The following is a 24,002-nucleotide window of genomic DNA, read 5'->3' on the forward strand; positions in this document are numbered from 1 at the left end:
TTGATTCTGCGTTTCCCGCTCCCTGGAGTACAAATCGATAGTAAATATTAAAAATTTAAATTACAAATCATAAATAGAAAATAGAAAATGGAAAGTAAGGTAGTGCAAAAAAACCGAGAGGCAGGTCTGGATATTTGGAGGGTACGGCCCAGATCCGGGTCAGGATCCGTTCAGCAGTCTTATCACAGATGGAAATAATCTGTTCCCAAATCTGGCCGTACGAGTCTTCAAGCTCCTGAGCCTTCTCCCGGAGGGAAGAAGAATGAAAAGTGTGTTGGCTGGGTGGGTCATGTCCTTGATTATCCTGACAGCACTGCTCCGACAGCATGCGGTGTAAAGTGAGTCCAAGGACAGAAGATTGGTTTGTGTGATGTGCTGCGCCGTGTTCAGCTTCTTCAGGTTTTGGACTGGACAACTTCCATATCAGGTTGTGATGCACCCTAGAAGAATGCTTTCTACGGTGCATCTATAAAAATTAGTGAGGGTTTTAGGGGACAGGCCAAATTTCTTTAGTTTTCTCAGGAAGTAAAGGTGCTAGTGGACCTTCTTGTCAGTGGACTCTGCATGATTGGACCAAGTCAGGTCATTGTGATATTGACCCCGAGGAACTTGAAGCTTTTGACCTGTTCCACTTGCGCACCACCAATGTAAATTGGGTTGTGCGGTCCGCTACTCCTTCTGAAGTCAACAACCAATTCCTTCGTCTTGCTGACGTTGAGGGATAGGTTATTGTCTTCGCACCATGCCACCAGGTTCTTAATTTCCTGTCTGTACTCAAACTCATCATTACCCGAGATACGGCCTACAACCGTTGTGTCATCAGCAAACTTATATATTGATTTCGATGGAAACTTGGCTACACAACCATGGGTGTACAGTGAGTACAGCAGGGGGCTGAGTACATAGCCTTGTGGGGCACCGGTGCTCAGAGTGATTGTAGAGGAGAGCCTGTCTCCTATTTTTACAACCTGGGTCCTGTCTGTGAGGAAGTTGAAGATCCAGCTGCAGATCTGAGTGCTAAGGCCCAGGTTCTGGAGCTTAGGAATCAGTTTATTTGGCATGATGGTATTAAAGGCAGAGCTGTAGTCAATGAAAAGACAAATGGGTGACTGTTAGGAGAGGGAAGAGAGAACGTCAGATAGTGGAGAGCATCCATGTGGTCATCCCCCTCTAAAATAAGTACTCCATCTTGAGTATTGTTGGGGAGGACAATCTACCTGGGAGAAGCAACAGGGGCTGAGCCTCTGGCATTAAAGCCAACGACATAAGTAGAAAAAGTTAGGAGGTCCTGAAAACAGAATACAGGGAGTTAGGAAGAAAGCTGACAAGCAGGACTTCAAGGATAGTAATCTCGGATTTACTGCCTGTGCTATGCGACAGTGAGAATAGGAATAGAATGAGGTGGCAGATAAATGCGTGGCTGAAGAAGTGGAGCAGGGGGCTGCGATTCAGAATTCTGGAAAATTGGGACCTCTTGGGGCAGGTGGGCCTGTACAAAAGGGACAGATTGCACTTGAATCAGAGGGGGATCCAATATCCTTGTGGGCAGGTTTACTGGAGCTTTTGGAAGTGGTTTAAATTAATATGGTGGGGGGATGGGAGCCAGTTTGATAGAGCTGAGAATGAGACAGCCGGTTTACAAGTAGATGATGGGTGTAACATGAGTGTAAGGGAGGATAGGCCAGTGATTGGGTACAAATGCAGACAAAGCAAAGAGTTAAATTGTACCACAGAGGCAAAATTCAAAGGGATGAAGAATGCAGGACTGAAGGTGCTGTACTTAAATGCAAGGAGGATTCGGAATAAGGTTGTCAAACACCGTGGCACAATTAGAGATTGGTCGGTATGAAGATGTGAGCATCACTGAGTCGTGGCTAACAGAAGGTCATAGTTGGGAGCTTAACATCAAAGAATATACTTTGAATGGACAGGCAGCTAGGCCTAGGTGGTGGTGTGGCTCTGTTGGTAAGAGATAGAATTACATCTTTAGAAAGAGGTTACATAGAGTGAACGTGGAGAGGATATTTTCTATGGTGGGAGTATCCAGAACTAGACCACAGCATCAAAATTGAGGGGTGACCTTAGAACAGTGGTGAGGAGGAATTGTTTTAGTCAGAGAGAGTGAATCTGTGGAATGTTTTGCCACATACTGCAGTGTAGGACATGTCCATTGGTGGATTAAGGGGAGGTTGATAGTTTCCTGATCAGGTAGGGTATCAAAGGATATGGCAAGGAGGCAGGTATATGGGGTTGAGTGGGATCCAGGATCAGCCATGATGGAATGGCGGAGCAGACTCGATGGGCTGAATGGCCTAATTCTGCTCCTATGACTTTTGGTCTACCTATGAGAAAGATGTAAAACAATGAAAGAGTTGGGGGAAATTTAAAAGGATGTTGCCAGGACTTTTACCTGAGTTCTGTGGAAAGGTTGAAAGGTTAGGACTTTATTCTTTAGAGCCTAGAACTTTGGGTGAAACTACAGCTTGAGGTCATGGGTTAAGTGTGAAAAGTGAAATGTTTAAGGGAACATGAGGGGGGATCTTTTTCACTCAAAAGGGTGGTTAGAGTGTGGAAAGAACTGCCAGTAGAAGTGGTAGAGGTGGGTTCAATTTCAGCATTGAAGAGAAACTCTGATATATACATGGGAGGGTTATGTGGTGAACACTGATGCAAAATAGGGTTTTTTAAACTAATTTGGCAGTGGTATGGGAACTGAAGTGATAGGGCTGAAGATGGGGCAGTTGATATACAAGTAGATGCCATGTGTAGTGAGACTGTGAGGAAGTGCAATCAGAAGATAGGACAAAATTTCAGTCAGTGGGATGAGTTGAAGTGTAACAGCAGCAAAAGTTGAAAAAGAAGAATAAAACAGGGCTGAAGTTATTATATTTGAATGCATGCATTAAATGTGCACTTCTCTTCTTCCCAGGCGCCTTAGGAAACGGCTTGTTAGCTCTTGCTGGCAGTCTTCCAACTCAGCATCAAGACCCACCCCCCTTCCCCCCATTCCCTGTTCTCCGGCCTCGTATGTCTAGGGTATACAGATTCTGGTCCCGCCAAATCGGTGAGATTGGGATGTCTCTCCCACACAAGCCTGGTTTGTGGGAATTTTGTGTGATTTGCTGCCCTATTACAACTCATTGGCGAGAAATAACAGACTGCACACTGCATTTAGAACATAGAAAACCTATAGCACAATACAGGCCCTTTGGCCCACGATGCTGTGCTGAACATGTACTTTCTTTAGAAATTACCTCGGGTTACCTATAGTCCTTTATTTTTCTAAGCTCCATGTACCTATCCAGGAGCCTCTTGAAAGATCCTATTGTATTCACCTCCATCACAGTTGCCGGCAGCCAATTCCACACACTCACCACTCTCTGTGTAAAAACAACAACAACTTACCCCTGACTTCCCCTCTGTACCTACTTCCAAGCACCTTAAAACTGTGCCCTCTTGTGTTAGCCATTTCAGCCCTGGGGAAAAGCCTCTGACAATCCACACAATCAATGTCTCTCATCATCTTATGCATCTCTATCAGTTCACCTCTCATCCTCCATCGCACCAAGGAGAAAAGACCAAGTTTACTCAACCTATTCTCGTAAGACATGCTCCCCAATCCAGGCAATGTCCTTGTAAATCTCCTCTGCACCCTTTCTATAGTTTCCACATCCTCCTTGTAGTGAGGTGACCAGAACTGAGTACAGTACTCCAGGTGGGGTCTGACCAGGGTTTTATACAGCACTTGAACTCAGTCCCACAATTGATGAAGGCCAATGCACCGTATGCCATTTTAACCATGGTCTACCTGCGCAGCAGTTTTGAGTGTCCTATAGACATGGACCCCAAGATCTCTCTGATCCTCCACACTGCCAAGAGTCTTACCATTAATATTATATTCTACCATCATATTTGACGTACCAAAATGGACCACCTCACACCTATCTGGGTTGAACTCCATCTGCCACTTCTCAGCCCAGTTCTGCGTCCTATCGATGTCACGCTGTGACGTCTGACAGCCCTGCACACTATCCACAACACTTCCAACCTTTGTGTCATCAGCAAGTTTACTAACCCATCCCTCCACTTCCTCATCCAAGTTATTTATAAAAATCATGAAGAGAAGAGGTCCAAGAACAGATCCCTGAGGCACATCACTGGTCACTAACCTCCATGCAGAATATGAACTGTCTACAACCACTCTTTGCCTTCTGTGGGCAAGCCAATTCTGGATTCAAAATGAAAGGTCTCCTCGGATCTCATGCCTCCTTACTTTCTCAATAAGCCTTGCATGGGGTACCTTATCAAATGCCTTGCTGAAATCCATATACATTACATCTATTGCTCTACCTTCATCAATGTGTTTAGTCACATCCTTATAAAAATTCAATCAGGCTCGCAAGGCAAGCAGTCAAATGTGCACAGGTTGGTACTTAAATCTTCCAAAATTCTTATTCACCTACTCCTGTAGTTTGATTCATCAAATCATAGTCCCCGCTGGATTGAATCCTATGACCGGTTCTCTCCAGCGTCTTTTCTCTTCATCTCCCGCTGAACAAAGAAAAGGGCTCACACCGGTGTCAGGCACAAAAAAAAGTCTGCTCCCCAGCCTTCTTTCCTGATTGGATAGCCCACATTCCTAAGCACCCATTATCTCTAACAATAACAATAACTCTAACACTACTTCTACAGAAAGACCAATGCATGAAATACCCTACAGCATTAGCAGTGAAACCTTTACCAGGTGTTACACTCTCTCCCCCACCCCCCCAAACCAATAATAGTCATGTCCTCATGACTTTGAAATAATTTGTCACCCCTTCATGAATAGCACAAAGTTTCAAAGGAATTTTGTGATATCAGGACCTCCAATCCATGCGTAAATGGCATTGACACTTCCCTACCTGCCCCAGATACCAGGCCCTCAACCCCGTGTTACAAAGTGGATAGGCACAGCAACATAGGCCAGCCTATCTGGGGTTTTCCTCACTCTTTAAGACCTCCTTACCCCATCATTAACTACTTCAGTTTCTGGCACTGCCTGATCTTTCCTGTCTACATGGAGGGACCTTACCCTGTCCATTACTCATGCCTTCTGACAACTCCTTGTCACTTGGCTGAGCTTGGCTTTATGCCCAGTTACCTTAGAGCCCAATCTCTTGTCATTGTCCAACCGCGAACCTACCTACAAAGTGCGAGTTCCCCCCATTTCAGACGCATCAGCATGAGGAAAGTTGATAATCTCTTCATCAATTAATGGGGAGTTTGCAAAGGGTAGCATATACCACACCTCTGTTTCCTCATCATGTGAGTCTGTGCCACATTCAGTGGTTAGGTCCTGTCCAGACCTTTCCGCTTCAGAGTCCTCTTACTAGGTGTAGGGCCCATGTCAGGCTCTGGGTCAACACGTACCTCATGTCCCAGAAGTAGAAGGTAGTTCTGATGGAGAATCTTGACAGGTCCATTCTTATCTTGTGGTTTCACCTGGAAAACTGGTACGTTCGGCATCTGACTCTCCACTACATAAGGTCTAGCTGCCCAGCAGTCAGTCAACTTACCCTTCCCAGGTAGCCCCAACTTCTTTATGAGAACTCTCTCCAGGTAATTGGGAGAACCTAATCTTTTGATCATATCTCCTCGTATTTCCTTGATTTTGCTTGGTAGCAGAGACTTCAGCTAGTTCATAAGCCCTTTGCAGTTCCCTCCTCTTATCAGACACATACTTCAGATAAATCTTATGTGGAAAATCTTCCCCATCAGTCCCAAAACAGAAGTCAACAGACAAATTGGCTTTGTGCCCAAACATCAGATAATATGATGAGTATCTGGTAGCCTCATTCTGTGTACAGTTGTAGCAGTGGACCTGATACCCAATAAGTTGTGTTCACTTGTTCTTCTTACTGATCTCTAAAGTTCCAAGCATGTCTAACAGTGTCTGGTTGCTCCTCTCAGGTTGGGGATCACTCTGTGGGTGATAAGGCATAGTCTTCGACTTCTCAACTCCAAGCATGCTCAGTAACTCATGTATGGGCCTACTCTCAAAATCCCTGATCGCTATGTATCCGTCTGGGGCGGCCATAATGAATGAAATTCTTTTCCCATAATTCTTTGGCCAAGGTGGATCCTTTGTAGGGAGGCTTGCGCATATCTGGTGAGTGATCAATAATAATCAAGACATTCGACGTGTTGCTGGGATCAGGCTGTATGAATAGGAAATCCATACACACCAGATTAAGTGGCCCTGCACTCTGCAAATTGGATAATGGAGTGGCCCTCATAGGCAACATCTTCCTCCGTATACGTAGAAAGCACGACACAATACTCTTCAACCATGACTATGACTAAGTTGTAAAATGGATTCAGCAGTGGCTGGATGGGAGACGCCAGAGAGTAGTGGTGGATAACTGTGTGTCAGATTGGAGGCTGGTGTCTCGTGGTGTGCCTCAGGGATCTGTACTGGGTCCTATGTTGTTTGTCATATATGTTAATGATCTGGATGATGGGGTGGTAAATTGGATTAGTATGTATGCAGATGATACTAAGATAGGTGAGTTGTGGATAACGAAGTAGGTTTTCAAAGCTTGCAGAGAGATTTAGGCCAGTTAAAAGAGTGGGCTGAAAGATGGCAGATGGAGTTTAATGCTGATTAAGGTGAGGTGCTACATTTTGGTAGGACGAACCAAAATAGGACATACATGGTAAATGGTAGGGCATTGAAGAATGCAGTAGAACAGAGGGATCTAGGAATAATGGTGCATAGTTCCCTGAAGGTGGAGTCTCATGTGAATAGGGTGGTGAAGAAAGCTTTTGGTATGCTGGCCTTTATAAATCAGAGCATTGAGTATAGGAGTTGGAATGTAATGCTGAAATTGTACAAGGTATTGGTAAGGCCAAATTTGGAGTATTGTGTACAGTTCTGGTCACTGAATTATAGGAAAGATGTTCACAAAATTGGGAGAGTACAGAGAAGATTTACTAGAATGTTTCCTGCGTTTCATCTCCTAAGATGAGGGAAGAGAAGATGGCAACATGACGCAGCACGCGTGGCTTCTCCGGTGAAAGGATATCGTATTTGTTAAATAGGGTGCCGTGCACAATCCTGATTTGATGGAGATGGACGTGAGAAGCACGGAGGAACATCTGGAGAAACTTCTGAAATGCTCGGTTCGCTGCCGCTGCTACTGTGCGATCGAGAATCTCCGGAGGGAAGGCCCCAAATCCTCGGCTTTGCCTGCTGCTGGCGGCCGGGGCTGGGGTCGAAGCGCACGGCAGAGATGGTGCTCGGTGCCCGGTGCCTGGTGTCGGAGGCTCAAAGTTTTCAGACGGACTCGGAGTTGGACTGTGGTTGGGTGCTTCCAGGCTGCATCGGCAAGTTTGCGGCGCTGGAAGCTCATGGCAGGGAGAGTTTTCTTCTTTCTACCGTCTCTCGGCCTGAAACGTCGACTGCGCCTCTTCCTATAGATGCTGCTTGGCCTGCTGCGTTCACCAGCAACTTTGATGTGTGTTGTTATAATTATGTAGTTTTTGTGAGTTTTTCAGTCTTGGTCTGTCTTGCGTTTCTGTGATATCACACCGGAGAAACATTGTATCATTTCTTAATGCATGCATTACTGAATGACAATAAAAGAGGACTGCGTGTCCTCATAATCTAATCTAATCTAAGTTACAGAGAAAGGTTGAACAAGTTGGGTCTTTATTCTTTGGAGTGTAGAAGGTTGAGGGGGGACTTGATGGAGGTATTTAAAATTATGAGGGGATAGATGGAGTTGATGTGGGTAAGCTTTTTCCAGTGAGAGTGGGGGAGATTCAAACAAGAGGACATGAGTTGAGAGTTAAAGGGTAAAAGTTTGGGGGTAACATGAGGGGGAACTTCTTTACTCGGAGACTGGTAGCTGTGTGGAATGAGCTTCCAGCAGAAGTGGTTGAGGCAGGTTCGATGTTGTCATTTAAAGTTAAATTGGATAGCTATATAGACAGGAAAGGAATGGAGGGTTATGGGCTGAGTGCAGGTCGGTGGGACTAGGTGAGAGTAAGAGTTCGGCACGGACTAGAAGGGGCGAGATGGCCTGTTTCCATGCTGTAATTGTTATGTGATTATATGGTTTATAAAAGGACCCTTTTATTCCCACTGGCTGCCTCCTGCCTGTCAGCCATTATGCTATCCATGCAGTATTTTTCCTGTAACGCCACAGGATTTTATCTTGTTAAGCAGCCTCATGTCTGGCACCTTATCCTTCTGAAAATCAAAGTAAATAACATCTTCTGCCTCTTCTTTATCCACCCTGCTTGTTACTTCCTTGAAGAACTCATCAGGCAAGGTTTCCTTTTACAGAAACCATGCTGACATTGACTTATTTTATTGTTAGTTTCCAAGTACCCTGCAACCTCATCCTTAATAATAGACTCCAACACTTTCCGAACCACTGAGGTTAGGCTGAATGGCCTATAATTTCTTTTATTTTGCCTTCCTCCCTTCTTAAAGAATGGAGTGACATTTGCAATCCGCCAGTCATCTGGGACCATGTCAGAGTCAAGTGAATCTTAAAAGACTATGACCAATACATTTGTTATCTCTACAGCAACCTCTCTCAGGGCTCCAGGAATGTAGTTCATCTGGTCCAGGTGATCTATCCACCTTAAGACTTTTGAATTTGCCTAGCACTGTTTCCTTTGTATTAGCGTTAGGGTTAGGTTGAAGACAAATGCAAAATACTCATTAAGTTCATCTGTCATTTCTTTGTTCCCCATTATTACCCCATCAGCATCATTTTCCAGTGGCCTAATATTAACTCTCACCTTTATATATTTGGAAAAATCTTATGGTATCCTGCTTTATGTTATTGGATAGTTTGCCCTCATAGTTCATCTTTTCCCTCTTTAAAGCTTTTTTTTTAGTTGTCTTTCGTTGGATTTTAAAAGCTTCCCAATCATCATCAGGGAGGATTGGAGGGTTGCGGATGTTGTTCCCTCATTCACGAAAGGGAGTAGAGATAGCCCAGGAAATTATAGGCCATGATCAACTTGATCATAGACAAGGATAGATCTGGTCCTAGGGTCGAGGTTCTGAACTGGAAGAAGGCCAAATTTGAAGAAATGAGAAAGGATCTAAAAAGCGTGGATTGGGACAGGTTGTTCTCTGGCAAAGGTGTGATCGGTAGGTGAGAAGCCTTCAAAGGAGAAATTTTGAGAGTGCAGAATTTGTATGTTCCTGTCAGGATTAAAGGCAAAGTGAATAGGAATAAGGAACTTCGGTTCTCAAGGGATATTGCAACTCTGATAAAGAAGAAGGGGGAGTTGTATGACATGTATAGGAAACAGGGAGTAAATAAGGTGCTTGAGGAGTATAAGAAGTGCAAGAAAATACTTAAGAAAGAAATCAGGAGGGCTAAAAGGTTGCCTTGCAGTCAAAGTGAAGGATAATCCAAAGAGCTTTTACAGGTATATTAAGAGCAAAAGGATTGTAAGGGATAAAATTGGTCCTCTTGAAGATCAGAGTGGTCGGCTGTGTGCAGAACCAAAGGAAATGGGGGAGATCTTAAATGGGTTTTCTGCGTCTGTATTTATTAAGGAAACTGGCATGAAGTCTATGGAGTCAAGGGAAACAAGTAGTGAGATCATGGAAACTGTATAGATTGAAAAGGAGGAGGTGCTTGCTGTCTTGAGGAAGTTGAGGACCTGACAGGGTGTTCCCTTGGACCTTGAAGGAGACTAGTGTTGAAATTGCAGGGGCCCTGGCAGAAATATTTAAAATGTCGCTGTCTACAGGTGAGGTGCTGGAGGATTGGAGAGTGGCTCATGTTGTTCCGTTGTTTAAAAAAGGATCGAAAAGTAATCCGGGAAATTATAGGCCGGTAAATTTAACGTCGGTAGTAGGTAAGTTATTGGAGGTAGTACTAAGAGACAGAATCTACAAGCATTTGGATAGACAGAGACTTATTAGGGAGAGTCAACATGGCTTTGTGCGTGGTAGGTCATGTTTGAGGTTACCAGGAAAGTGGATGAAGGGAAGGCAGTGGATATTGTCTACATGGACTTAAGTAAGGCCTTTGACAAGGTCCCACATGGGAGGTTAGTTAGGAAAATTTAGTCACTAGGTATACATGGAGAGGTGGTAAATTGGATTAGACATTGGCTCAATGGTAGAAGCCAAAGAGTGGTAGTAGAGAATTGCTTCTCCGAGTGGAGGTCTGTGACTAGTGGTGTGCCACAGGGATCAGTGCTGGGTCCATTGTTATTTGTCATCTATATCAATGATCTGGATGATAATGTGGTAAATTGGATCAGCAAATTTGCTGATGATACAAAGATTGGAGGTGTAGTAGACAATGAGGAAGGTTTTCAGAACCTGCAGAGGGACTTGGACCAGCTGGAAAAATGAGCTGAAAAATGTCAGATGGAGTTTAATACAGACAAGTGTGAGGTATTGCACGTTGGAAGGACAAACCAAGGTAGAACATACAGGGTTAATGGTAAGGCACTGAGGAGTGCAGTAGAACAGAGGGATCTGGGAATACAGATACAAAATTCCCTAAAAGTGGCGTCACAGGTAGATAGGGACGTAAAGAGAGCTTTTGGTACACTGGCCTTTATTAATCGAAGTATTGAGTATAAGAGCTGGAATGTTATGATGAGGTTGTATAAGGCATTGGTGAGGCCGAATCTGGAGTATTGTGTTCAGTTTTGGTCACCAAATTACAGGAAGGATATAAATAAGGTTGAAAGAGTGCAGCGAAGGTTTACAAGGATGTTGCCAGGACTTGAGAAACTCAGTTACAGAGAAAGGTTGAATAGGTTAGGACTTTATTCCCTGGAGCGTAGAAGAATGAGGGGAGATTTGATAGAGGTATATAAAATTATGATGGGTATAGAGTGAATGCAAGCAGGCTTTTTCCACTGAGGCAAGGGGAGAAAAAAACCAGAGGACATGGGTTAAGGGTGAGGGAGGAAGAGTTTAAAGGGAACATTGGGGGGGGCTTCTTCACACAGAGAATGGTGGGAGTATGGAATGAGCTGCCAGACGAGGTGGTAAATGCGGGTTCTTTTTTAACATTTAAGAATAAATTGGACAGATACATGGATGGGAGGTGTATGGAGGGATATGGTCGGTGTGCAGGTCAGTTGGACTAGGCAGAAAATGGTTCGGCACAGCCAAGAAGGGCCAAAAGGCCTGTTTCTGTGCTGTAGTTTTTCTGTGGTTTCTAGTGAGTCTTCCTTCAGTGGTTGGTAAGTTGATGGAGAAGATCCTGAGAGGCATAATATGATTAGGAATAGTCAGCATGGCTTTGTGAAAGGCAGGTCGTGCCTTATGAGCCTGATTGAATTTTTTGAGGATGTGACTAAACACATTGATGAAGGTACAGCAGTAGATGTAGTGTATATGGATTTCAGCAAGGCATTTGACTAGGTACCCCATGCAAGGCTTATTGAGAAAGTAAGGAGGCATGGGATCCAAGGGGATCTTGCTTTGTGGATCCAGAACTGGCTTGCCCACAGAAGGCAAAGAGTGGTTGCAGACAAGTCATATTCTGCATGGAGGTCCGTGACCAGTGGTGTGCCTCAGGGATGTGTTCTGTGACCCCCTACTCTGTGATTTTTATAAATGACCTGGATGAGGAAGTGGAGGGATGGGTTAGTAAATTTGCTGATGATGCAAAGGTTGGGGGTGTTGTGAATAGTGTGGAGGGCTGTCAGAGGTTACAGCGGGACATTGATAGGATGCAAAACTGGGCTGAGAAGTGACAGATGGAGTTCAACCCAGATTAGTGTGAGGTGGTTCATTTTGGTAGGTCCAATATAATATTAATGGTAATACTCTTGGCAGTGTGGAGGATCAGTGGGTTCTTGGGGTCCGTGTCTACAGGGCACTCAAAGCTGCTGCGCAGTTTGACTCTGATTAAGAAAACATAGGAGCGAAGAGGTAATATTGCAGCTATTTCGGACCCTGGTCAGACCCTGGTCAGACCCCACTTGGAGTACTGTGCTCAGTTCTGGTCGCCTCACTACAGGAAGGATATGGAAACCATAGGAAGGGTGCAGGAGAGATTTACAAGGATGTTGCCTGGATTGGGGAGCACACCTTATGAAAATACGTTGAGTGAACTTGGTCTTTTCTCCTTGGAGCGACGGAGAATGAGAGGTGACCTGATAGAGGTGTATAAGATGATGAGAAGCATTGATCGTGTGGATAGTCAGAGGCTTTTTCCCAGGGCTGAAATGGCTAGCATGAGAGGGCATAGCTTTAAGGTGCTTGGAAGTAGGTACAGAGGAGATGTCAGGGGTAAGTTATTTTGCGCAAAGAGGTGAGTGCGTGGAATGGGCTGCGGACGGTGGTAGTGGAGGTGGAAACGATAGGTTCTTTTAAGAGACTGCTGGACAGGTACATGATGCTTAGAAAAATAGAGGGCTCTGTGTAACCTAAGTAATTTCTAAGGTCAGGACACGTCCGGCGCAGATTTGGGGGCCGAAGGGCCTGTACTGTGCTGTAGCATTTCTTTGTTTCTATAATATAGCTATAGAACTTATTGGGATTTTCCTTAAACTTATCTGCCAGATCTATCTCATTCTTTCATCATTTTCCTGATTTCCCTCTGAAAACTATTCTTAATCTTTCTATCGTGAAAGGAATTCACTTGTCCCCAACCTCTTAAACCCAAGGTATGCTTAAAGGTTTCTGAAGAGGTATACCTGGTAGTGAAGGGGATGTCCATAGAGGTACGACACTGACGAATCCGGTTCTAGTTCCTTGACACAAAAAGCTGAACGAAGGTGCGCTTCCCACTGTTGGCATCACCATGGAGACCATGGCACTGCAACTGTCAGGTTCCTGAAGCAACATGGATAGCTTCACTCACTACCATTTTGAACTGATTCTACAATCTATTGACTCACTTTCAATAGTTCTTTGCAAGTTATGTTCTCCCTATGTTTTTATTTACACAATTTGTTGTTTTTTGAACGTTGGTTGCTTGTCAGTCATGTATAATTACTTTTTTTTAATAAATTCTATTGTATTTCTTTATTTTTCTTTAAGTTTTTTATTGTAAAATGAATCTTGAAATAGTATATGGTAACATGTGAATATGCACTTTGACAATAAATTTGTCTTTGGCTTCCCACATATTGTGCAAGGAGATTCCATTGCCCTATCATATTGTCTACACTAAATGAAGTACTAACAATGAATAACAAAATAAAGCCATACCTGTTCCCACCACCAAAACCTCAAGTCAAAGCCTCAAAATCTCACAATGGAAGCTTACCTTCCTTTTATTGGCTAAAGTGCCTTCAATTAGCCACTTAATGGGGCTTCCCTTTTTAAAGATCTGTTTTCACTCTCAACACCTGGACCACTTACTCAGTGTCTTCTGGCTCCTACACTGGCCACTCCAGTTGACCCTACCTTTTTATTGTTGAATTGATTTGTTATCAATGTTGCAATTGACTGATTTAATTTTCCTTCTTTGTAGGAGTGACCACAGCCCTGAGAATGTGTTACCGTGGATATGGCTATCCGCTCACATTGTTCTTGGAAGAGAGTGGTGTGGTAACTGTTTGTAAGATTCAGACTCAAGAACCAGAGGAAACTCTTGATTTTGATTTTTGCAACACAAATGTCATAAATAAAATTATTTTACAATCAGAGAGCCTGCGGGAGGCATTTACAGAACTTGATATGAGCTGTGAAGTGCTGCAGATTACAATGTCACCAGAGAAACCCTATTTCAGGTACTGGGTTTTTTGTAATTAGAATAAAAGCATCTTTTTTTCTTACAATGCATCTTCAACTTTGACAATATGTGGACGAGGTGTTCACTAGAAAGTTTTCTAGATTTCTACCACTCCATGTATTCTCCCTCTCTTGTATACCTCATACACCTTTCTAGTCATCATTATTCTGTCAGAACTGTATTAGTGCCATTACCTCATCCTGGATGTGGGTGTGTACTGATCGATAGTCAATGATATTCATGTGCCATTTAGTCAGCCTTGTAAAGTTTTTCACTCTAGAATAAACCATAAAGACGAGGCAACTATTAAACAATATGATAAATTTCCTAGTTTGTTCCTCATCAGCAGCAATAATTAGGAGAGCTGCCACTGACAGTATCATCAAGCAATAATTATTCCTGACTGCTCAGTTGGGTTTGTTATAATCAGTCAACACCAGAACTTAATCAAATTCAAATTTAATTATTATTTGACCATACACAAATACATTTAAACATTCCTCTGGGGTCAAGGTGCCAAACAAGTTGTACACAGCAGAAAGCACATATAGCACAATAATTTCTGCAAGTGGGCTCTGTGTTATGACGTGGTGGGCATCACTGAGTTGTGGCTGAAAGAAGGCAATAGTTGGGAGCTTAACATCAAATATACTTTGTATTGAAAGGACAGGCAGGAAGGCATAGGCTCTTTAGGTAAGAGATGGAATTGCATCTTTAGAAAGAGGTGACATAGGGTCAGAAAATGTTGAATCTTTATGGGTGAAGTTAAGAAACTGCAAGGGGAAAAAAAACATGGAATTCATATATAGGCCTCCAAATAGTAGGCAAGATGTGGGATTGAGATTGCAAAGGGAGCTGGAAAAGACATGTAAAAAGGGTAATGTCACAATTGTAATGGGGGACTTCAATATGCAAGGAGATTGGGAACATTAGGTTGGTTTTGAATCACAAGTGAGGGAATTTGTTGAATGCCTACAAGATGGCTTTTTAGAGCAGCTTGTGCTTGAGCCTACCAGGGGAAAAGCTTTCTTAGATGGGGTGTTGTGTAATAACCCAGATCTTATTAGGGTGCTTAACATAAAGGAACCCTTAGGAGACAGTGATCATAATATGACAAATCCATACTGCAATTTGAGAGGATGAAGCATCAGCCACATATATCAGTACTGCAATAGAATAAAGGGAATTACAGAAGCATGCCCAGGTGGCTTGGAGGAGGATAATGGTGGGGATGATGGCAAAGCAGAGGTGGCTGAAGTTTCTGGGAATAGTTTACAAGGCGCAAGATAGATATGTCTGATGAACGAAGAAGTTCTCAAATGGCAGGGGTAGGCAACCATGATTTACAAGAGAAGTTAAGGACTGCATAAAAGCCAAAGAAAGGGCATATAAGGTAACAAAAGTGATTGGGAAGTTGGATGATTGGGAAGCTTTTAAAATACAACAAAAGACAACTAAAAAAAGCTATACGAAGGGAAAAGATGAAACATGAGGGCAAACTATCCAATAATATAAAGCAGGATACTCAAAAGTTTTTTTCAGTTATATAGAGGGTTAAAGGGAGGTGATCTTGGACCACTGGAAAATGATGTTGGTGAGGTAATAATGGGAGATAAACTTAATGAATACTTTGCATCAGTCTTCACTGGGGAAGACCTTATGAGCCAGAGGTCTGTGAGTGCCAGGGAGCAGGAGTGAGTGCCATTGCTATTACAAAAGGAAGAGTGCTAGGCAAACGTAAAGGCCTTAAAGTGAATAAGTCACCTGGGCCAAATGGGCTACATCCCAGAGACCTGACAGAGTTTGCTGAAGAGGATACATTGGTCATGATCTTCAAGAATCACTTGATTCTGGCATGGTCCCAGAGGACTGGAAAATTACAAATGTCACTCTACTCTTTAAGAAGGAAGGAAGGCAAAAGGAAGGAAATTATAGACCAGTTAGCCTAACCTCAGTGTTTGGGAAAGTGCTGGATTATATTATTAAGGATGAGGTTTCGGGGTACTTGGGAGACTACTGATAAAATAAATCTAATGTCACCCCGGTTTCTGTAAAGGGAAATCTTCCCTGAGAAATCTGTTAAGAGTTTGCCGAGGAAGTAACCAGCAGGGTGTCAAAAGAGGCAGTGGATGTCATTTACCTGGGATCTTTAAAAGGCATTTTGTTAAGGTGCCACACGAGGCTGCTTACCAAGTTAACATCCTATGGCGATACTGGAAAGAAACTGGAATGGATAGAGGAATGGTTGACAGGCAGGAGGCAGCGAGTGGAAATTAAAGGGGCTCCCAGTGACTAGCAGTGTTCCTCAGGGGTCAGTATTGGGACCGCTGCTTTTCACATTGTTTGTCAATGACTTGGATAATGGAATTGATGGCTTTGTGGCAAAGTTTGTGGATGATACAAAGATAAGTGGAGGGGTAGTTGTTGCAGAGGAAGCAATGCGATTGCAGCTGGACTTAGACAAATTGGAAGAATGTATAAAAAAAAAGAGGCAAATGGAATACATTGTTGGGAAATATATGATAATGCATTTTGGTAAAAGGAGCAATAGGGCAGACTATTATCTAAATAGGAAAAGGTGCAGAAGGACTTAAGATTCCTCATGCTAGACTCCCAAAAGGTTAATTTACAAGTGGAGTCTGTGGTAGAGAAGGCAAGTGCAATGTTTGCAATTGTTTCAAGGGTAATAGAATATAAAAGCTAGGAGATAATGCTGAGGCTTTATAAGACACTAATCAGGCCGCAGTTGGAGTATTATCGACCATTTTGGACCCCATCTTTCAGAAAGGATGTTGTCATTGGAGAGCATCCAGAGGAGGTTCACGATGATGATTCCAGGAATAAAGGGATTAACATGAGGGGTGTTTGGCAGCTTTGGGTCTGTACTCACTATAACTTAGAAGAGTGAGGAGAGATCTCTGAAACCTACCAAATGTTGAAAGGAGTAGATAAGGTGGATGTTTCCTGTGGTGGGGGTATCCAGAACCAGAGGGCACACACTGCAGTGGAGGCCAAGTCTATGGTATTATTTAAAGCAAAGGTTGTTAGTTTCCTGATTGGTCAGGGCATCAAATTATATGGCAAGAAGGCAGATGTATGGGTTTGAGTGGAATCCAGGATTAGCTTGATGGAATGGCAGAGCAGACTTGATGAGCTGAATGGCCTAAATCTGTTCCTATGTCTTATGGTCACCACTTTACTGCATTAAACCCATTGACTCCAATTCCCTTAATAACCCTTTCTTCACTAATCTGTTCGGTCACAGTTTCATGTTAGTTTCCAATTCCTGTCCACCCTTTCTGCTCTTCTTTGTTATCTAATGGTTAGTGGCATTTCTGTTTCAGATTATCTACTTTTGGTGATGCTGGAAGCACACACTGTGATTATCCAAAAGACTCTGATATGATTGAGGCATTCCATTGTAACCAGACCCAGTGCAACAGGTAAGATGGCACATTCATTGATCTCTTAATACTGTGGTTGCCATTAAGTAGAATTGGGTGATTCAAAAGTAATCTTTTTCTCTTCTGATCAGGTACAAAATATCTCTACTAAAGCCATCTACTAAAGCATTGGCTCTCTCCTCTAAAGTTTCACTCCGCACAGATAACCGGGGATTTCTCTCGTTACAATACATGATCCGCAATGAAGATGGGCAGATCTGCTTTGTCGAGTATTATTGTTGTCCTGATGAAGAGATGGGAGATGTAGACTCATAATTAAGATTTTAATAAAACCAAATTTTTACAAAGGTTTTTGAATTGATTCTATACAAGTTTGGGAGGAATTTGACATTAATTACATTCATATTTTGAACTACTTTCAGTCGAAGCAAGCAGCTGAGAAGAAGGGAGTGAAGAAATCGGGTACAAAAAGTCTTTTATTTTTAAACACTGCTTGGGGAGAAGGGTCTGCACTGTGCAGGCTCATGACATAGCGCGCCAAGGTTTAAAGACAGACCACCATATACAGCGGGCAGCGGAGTGAGAGGGAGCAGAGTGGGACGGCTTTGGTTCAACAGGCTTCGGCAAGAACAGGCAGTGGTCAGGGTACGTTCCGGTAAGTTTTTTTTTTGTCCAGTTTGTTTAGAGTAGAGAGAATGCCAGGCAGGATGTTGGAATGTGCCTCTTGCAGGATGTGGGAAGTCAGGGAGCCCTCCGATGTCCCTGACAATGACACCTGCAAGAAGTGCATCCAGCTGCAGCTCCTAACAAACCGCGTTAGGGATCTGGAGCAGGAGCTGGATGACCTGCGGATCATTCGGGAAAATGAGGAGATTATATATAGTAGCTACAGGGAGATAGTTACGCCAAAGGAGCAGAGCACAGGAAATTGGGTCACTTTCAGGCGAGGGAAGAGGAAAGGGCAGGCAGAGCAGGGTTCCCCTGTGGCCATTCCCCTCAACAACAAGTATACCGCATTGGATACTGTTGTGGGGGTGACTTACCTGGGACAAGCTGCAGCAGCCAGATCTCTGGCACTGAGTCTGGTTCTGCAGTGCAGAAGGGAGCGTGGAAAAAGAGAGCGATAGAGATAGGGAACTCCATAGTTAAAGGTACAGATAGGAGGTTCTGTGGTCATGACAGAGAATCCAGGATGGTTTGTTGCCATTCTGGGTGCCAGGGTTAAGGATGTCTCTGATCGCTTGCATGACATTCTGAAGTGGGAGGGTGATCAGCCAGATGTCGTGGTGCACATTGGTACCAATAACATAGCAAGGAAGAGTGAGGAGGTCCTGGACAGTGAGTATAGAGAGCTTGGTAGGAAGTTGAAAAGCAGGACCTCGAGTGGTAATCTCAGGATTGCTACCTGTGCTAGGTGCCAGTGAGGGTAGGAATAGGATGCTCTGGAGGATGAACAAGTGGCTAAGAAACTGGTGTAGGGGGCAGGGTTTCAGATTTCAAGATCATTGGGACCTCTTCTGGGGTAGGTGGGACCTGTACAAGAGAAACAGGTTACACTTGAACTACAAGGGGACCAATATCCTTTCAGGGGGGTTTGTTAGTGCTATTGGGGAGGCTTTAAACTAGATTTGCAGGGGGATGGGAACCAGAGTGCCAGAGCTGACAGTGGGGCTGGGGTGAAAATAAATGATGTTAAAAGTTCAAGCAAAGCCACAACTGGAAGGGTTGTGAGTGGTGGTAAAAATCTTCTCAGGTGTATATATTTCAATGCTAGGAGTATTGTGGGGAAGGCAGACGAACTGAGGGCGTGGATTGACACGTGGAATTATGACGTTATAGCAATTAGTAAAATTTGGCTACAGGAGGGGCAGGACTGGCAGCTTAATATTCCAGGGTTCCGATGTTTCAGATGTGATAGAGGCAGAGGAATGAAAGATAGGGGGGTAGCATTGCTTGTCAGGGAAAATGTTACAGCAGTGCTCAGGCAGGACAGATTAGAGGGCTTGTCTACTGAGCCCTAATGGGTGGAGCTGAGAAACAGGAAAGGTATGGCCACATTAGTGGGGTTGTATTATAGTCCACCCAATAGTCAGCGAGAATTGGAGGAGCAAATCTGCAGCGAGATAGCAGGCAACCGCGGGAAACATAAAGTTGTGGTGGTAGGGGATTTTAATTTTCCACATATTGATTGGGACTCCCATACTGTTAGGGGTCTAGGTGGGTTAGAGTTTGTAAAATGTGTTCAGGAAAGTTTTCTAAATCAATATATAGAGGTACCAACTAGAGGGGATGCAATATTAGATCTCCTATTAGGAAGTGAGTTAGGACAAGTGACGGAGGTGTGTGTAGGGGAGCACTTTGGTTCCAGTGATCATAACGCCATTAGTTTTAACTTGATCATGGATAAAGATAGATCTGGTCCTAGGGTTGAGGTTCTAAAATGGAAGAAGGCCAAATCTGAAGAAATGAAAAAGGATCTAAAAAGCATGGATTGGGACATGGTTGTTCTCTGGCAAGGATGTGATCGGTAAGTGGGAAGCCTTCAAAGGAGAAATTTTGAGAGTGCAGAGCTTGTATGTTCCTGTCAGGATTAAAGGCAAAGTGAATAGGAATAAGGAACCTTGGTTCTCAAGGGATATTGCAACTCTGATAAAGAAGAAGAGAGAGTTGTATGACATGTACAGGAAACAGGGAGTAAGTAAGGTGCTTGAGTATAAAAAGTGCAAGAAAATACTTAAGAAAGAAATCAGGAGGGCTAAAAGAAGATATGAGGTTGCCTTGGCAGTCAAAGTGAAGGATAATCCAAAGAGCTTTTACAGGTATATTTAGTGTAAGGGATAAAATTGGTCCTCTTGAAGATCAGAGTGGTCTGCTATGTGTGGAACCAAAAGAAATGGAGATCTTAAATGTTTTTTTTTGCATTTGTATTTGCTATGGAAACTGGCATGAAGTCTATGAAATTAAGGGAAACAAGTAGTGAGATCATGGAAACTGTACAGATTGAAAAGGAGGAGGTGCTTGCTATCTTGAGGCATATTAAAGTGGATAAATCCCCAGGACCTGACAGGGTATTCCCTCGGACCTTGAAGGAGACTAGTGTTAAAATTGCAGGGGCCCTGGCAGAAATATTTAAAATGTCGCTGTCTACGGGTGAAGTGCCGGAGGATTGGAGAGTGGCTCATGTTGTTCCGTTGTTTGAAAAAGGATCGAAAAGTAATCCAGGAAATTATAGGCCAGTGAGTTTGACGTCAGTAGTGGGTAAGTTATTGGAGGGAGTACTAAGAGACAGAGTCTACAAGCATTTGGATAGACAGGGACTTATTAGGGAGAGTCAACATGGCTTTGTGTGTGGTAGGTCATGTTTGACAAATCTATTGGAGTTTTTCGAGGAGGTTACCAGGAAAGTGGATGAAGGGAAGGCAGTGGATGTTGTCCACATGGACTTCAGTAAAGCCTTTGACGAGGTCCCACATGGAGGTTAGTTAGGAAAATTCAGTTGCTAGGTATACCTGGCGAGGTGGTAAATTGGATTAGACATTGGCTCAATGGAAGCAGCCAAAGAGTGGTAGTAGAGGATTGCTTCTCCGAGTGGAGGCCTCTGACTAGTGGTGTGCCACAGGGATCAGTGCTGGGTCCATTGTTATTTGTCATCTATATCAATGATCTGAATGATAATGTGGTAAATTGGATCAGCAAATTTGCTGATGATACAAAGATTGGAGGTGTAGTGGACAATGAGGAAGGTTTTCAAAGCTTGCACAGGGATTTGGACCAGCTGGAAAAATGGGCTGAAAAATGTCAGATGGAGTTTAATACAGACAAGTGTGAGGTATTGCACTTTGGAAAGACAAACCAAGGTAGAACATACAGGGTAAATGGTAAGGCACTGAGGAGTGCAGTAGAACAGAGGGATCTGGGAATACAGATTCAAAATTCCCTAAAAGTGGTGTCACAGGGAGATAGGGTCGTAAAGAGAGCTTTTGATACATTGGCCTTTATTAATCAAAGTATTGAGTATAAGAGCTGGAATGTTATGATGAGGTTGTATAAGGCATTGGTGAGGCTGAATCTGGAGTATTGTGTTCAGTTTTGGTCACCAAATTACAGGAAGGATACTAAGGTTGAAAGAGTGCAGAGAAGGTTTACAAGGATGTTGCCGGGACTTGAGAAGCTCAGTTACAGAGAAAGGTTGAATAGGTTAGGACTTTATTCCCTGGAGCGTAGAAGAATGAGGGGAGATTTGATAGAGGTATATAAAATTATGATGGGTATAGATAGAGTGAATGCAAGCAGGCTTTTTCCACTGAGGCAAGGGGAGAAAAAAACCAGAGGACATGGGTTAAGGGTGAACGGGGAAAAATTTAAAGGGGACATTGGGGGGGGGCTTCTTCAGACAGAGAGTGGTGGGAGTGTGGAATGAGCTGCCAGACAACGATGGTAAATGCGGGTTCTTTTTTAACATTTAAGAATAAATTGGACAGATACATGGATGGGAGGTGAATGGAGGGATATGGTCAGTGTGCAGATCAGTGAGACTAGGCAGAAAATGGTTCAGTACAGCGAAGAAGGGCCAAAAGGCCTGTTTCTGTGCTGTAGTTTTTCTATGGTTTTTACTTACAATCTGTTCCATCCTATATCAACATTGCACATGAAAATCAAACAGTAATCCATTTGGCCATATCTGTGGCATATCTCTGGTAAGGCTTTTCAATTATTCATTCCCAAGCAATACCTTTTAAACCACTGGCAAAAATGTAAAAAAAAACTCAGTGGGTCAAACAGCATCTATGGAGGAAAGAAATGACACCAGTTCCTCTGCGCCCTCCAGCCCTAACAAAGGTGTTGCTTGACCTGCAGGGTTTCTCCAGCAGGTTGCTTGTAGCTTCATGTTCCGGCATCTGCAGTCTCATCGATTCAAGATCATCATGTGGAGTGAGTTAGACAGCATGGAAATAGGCCCTTCAGTACAACTTGTCCAAAGCAGCTCACCATTTTTAATGCTCTATCTCCCTTTTGTTTCTTTGGGTGAAATTATCTTTAAAAAGACTACACTAAATATTTTCTAGCAGAATGTTTACAATGGATCAGTCCTTCACTCTAATGTAATGTTCAATAGAGTGGATTCGGGTTAATTAGGACACATCCAGGCTACTATATTTTGGCTCAATTAAATGGCTGCCCCAATTAGCCAGAGTTTCCTCAGGTTCCTGTACCACCACCTTAATGGTAGTAATGAGAAGAGGGCATGTCCTAGATGGTGAGCTTTCTTAATGATGAATGCCACCTTCTTGAGGCATTGCCTATTGAAGATGTCTTCAATGCTGTAGAGGCCAGTGCCCATGAATGAGCTGGCTTTCTTAGATAAGGGACCCAAAACTGCTCACAATAACTCCCAAGTAAGGCCTCAATATTACACCCTTGGTTTTATGATTATGATTATGAGGACATGCAGTTCTCTTTTATTGTCATTTACTAATGCATGCATTAAGAAATGATACAATGTTCCTACGGTGTGATATCACAGAAACACAAGACAGACCAAGACTGATAAACTAACAAAAGCCACGTAATTATAACATATGGTGCAAGCAATACCGTAACTTGATGAAGAACAGGCCATGGGCATGGTTAAAAAAAAGTTCAAAGTCTCTCGAAAGTCTCATGATCTCATGCAGATGGGAGAAGGAAGAAAACTCTCCCTGCCATGCTTCCATCGCCGCAAAATTGCAGATGCAGCATCCTGGAAGCACCCGACCACAGTCTGACTCTGAGTCGTCCGAAAACTTCAAGCCTCCGACACCGAGCACTATCTCTGCCGAGCGCTTTGACCCTAGCCCCGGCCGCCAGCAACAGGCAAAGCTGAGGATTTAAAGCCTACTCTCCGGAGATTCTTGATCACACAGTAGCAGCGGCAGCGAACCGGGCATTTCAGAAATTTCTCCAGATGTTCCTCCATGCTTCTCATGTCTGTCTCCATCAAACTAAAATTGTGCATGGCCCCCTATTTTAACAAATATGATATAATTTCACTGGAGAGGTTGTGCGCGCTGTGTCGTGCTGCCATCTTCTCCTTCCGCCTCTCTATATTCTAGTCCTCTCAAAATGAATGTTAACTTTGCATTTGCCTTCTTCACCAATGACTCAACACAAATTAATCTTTAGGGAATCCTGCACAAGGACAACCAAAATCCTTTGTACCTCATTTTTTAAATTTTCTCTCCACTTAGAGAATAGTCTACCCTTTTATTTATTCTACCAAAGTGATGACCATATATTTCCTGTCAGTCTGTTCCATCTGCCACTTCTTTGTCCATTCTCAATTTGTCTTTCTGCAGCCTCTCTCCTTCTCAAAACGACCTGTCCCTCCACCTATCTTCACATCGTCTGCAATCTTGGGCTCAAAGCCATCAATTCTGTCATTCAAATCATTGACATATAACAAAAAAAAAGAGCCAGTCTCAACATCGACCCCTATGGAACACCACTAGTCACCAGCAACCAAGCTGAATTGCCACTCTTGTCTCCTGCCAATAAGCCAATGCACTATCCATTATATAACCATATAACAATTACAGCACGGAAACAGGCCATCTCGACCCTTCTAGTCTGTGCCGAACTCTTACTCTCACCTAGTCCCACTGACCTGCACTCAGCCCATAATCCTCCATCCCTTTCCTGTCCATATATCTATCCAATTTAACTTCAAATGACAACATTGAACCTGCCTCAACCACTTCTGCTGGAAGCTCGTTCCACACAGCTACCACTCTCTGAGTAAAGAAGTTGCCCCTCATTTTACCCCTAAACTTTTGCCCTTTAACTCTCAATTCATATCCTCTTGTTTGAATCTCCCCCACTCTCAATGGAAAAA

The 24,002-nt window shown here is 43.4% G+C and overlaps 1 protein-coding gene across 1 annotated transcript in view; it reads left to right on the forward strand.

The window, feature by feature from the left end:
- rad1 (RAD1 homolog (S. pombe)) overlaps positions 1 to 17,474 on the forward strand; it is a 31,422-nt gene extending 13,948 nt beyond the window's left edge. The window contains exons 3-5 of the mRNA XM_063067537.1: positions 13,467 to 13,725; positions 17,072 to 17,170; positions 17,263 to 17,474. Of these exons, the coding sequence (XP_062923607.1) occupies positions 13,467 to 13,725; positions 17,072 to 17,170; positions 17,263 to 17,446 (542 nt within the window). The 3' untranslated portion in view covers positions 17,447 to 17,474. The remainder of the gene's footprint in view (positions 1 to 13,466; positions 13,726 to 17,071; positions 17,171 to 17,262) is intronic.
- Positions 17,475 to 24,002: the final 6,528 nt, after the last annotated feature.

This window comes from Mobula hypostoma, chromosome 14 (assembly GCF_963921235.1).
Source record: "Mobula hypostoma chromosome 14, sMobHyp1.1, whole genome shotgun sequence".
NCBI lineage: Eukaryota > Metazoa > Chordata > Chondrichthyes > Myliobatiformes > Myliobatidae > Mobula > Mobula hypostoma.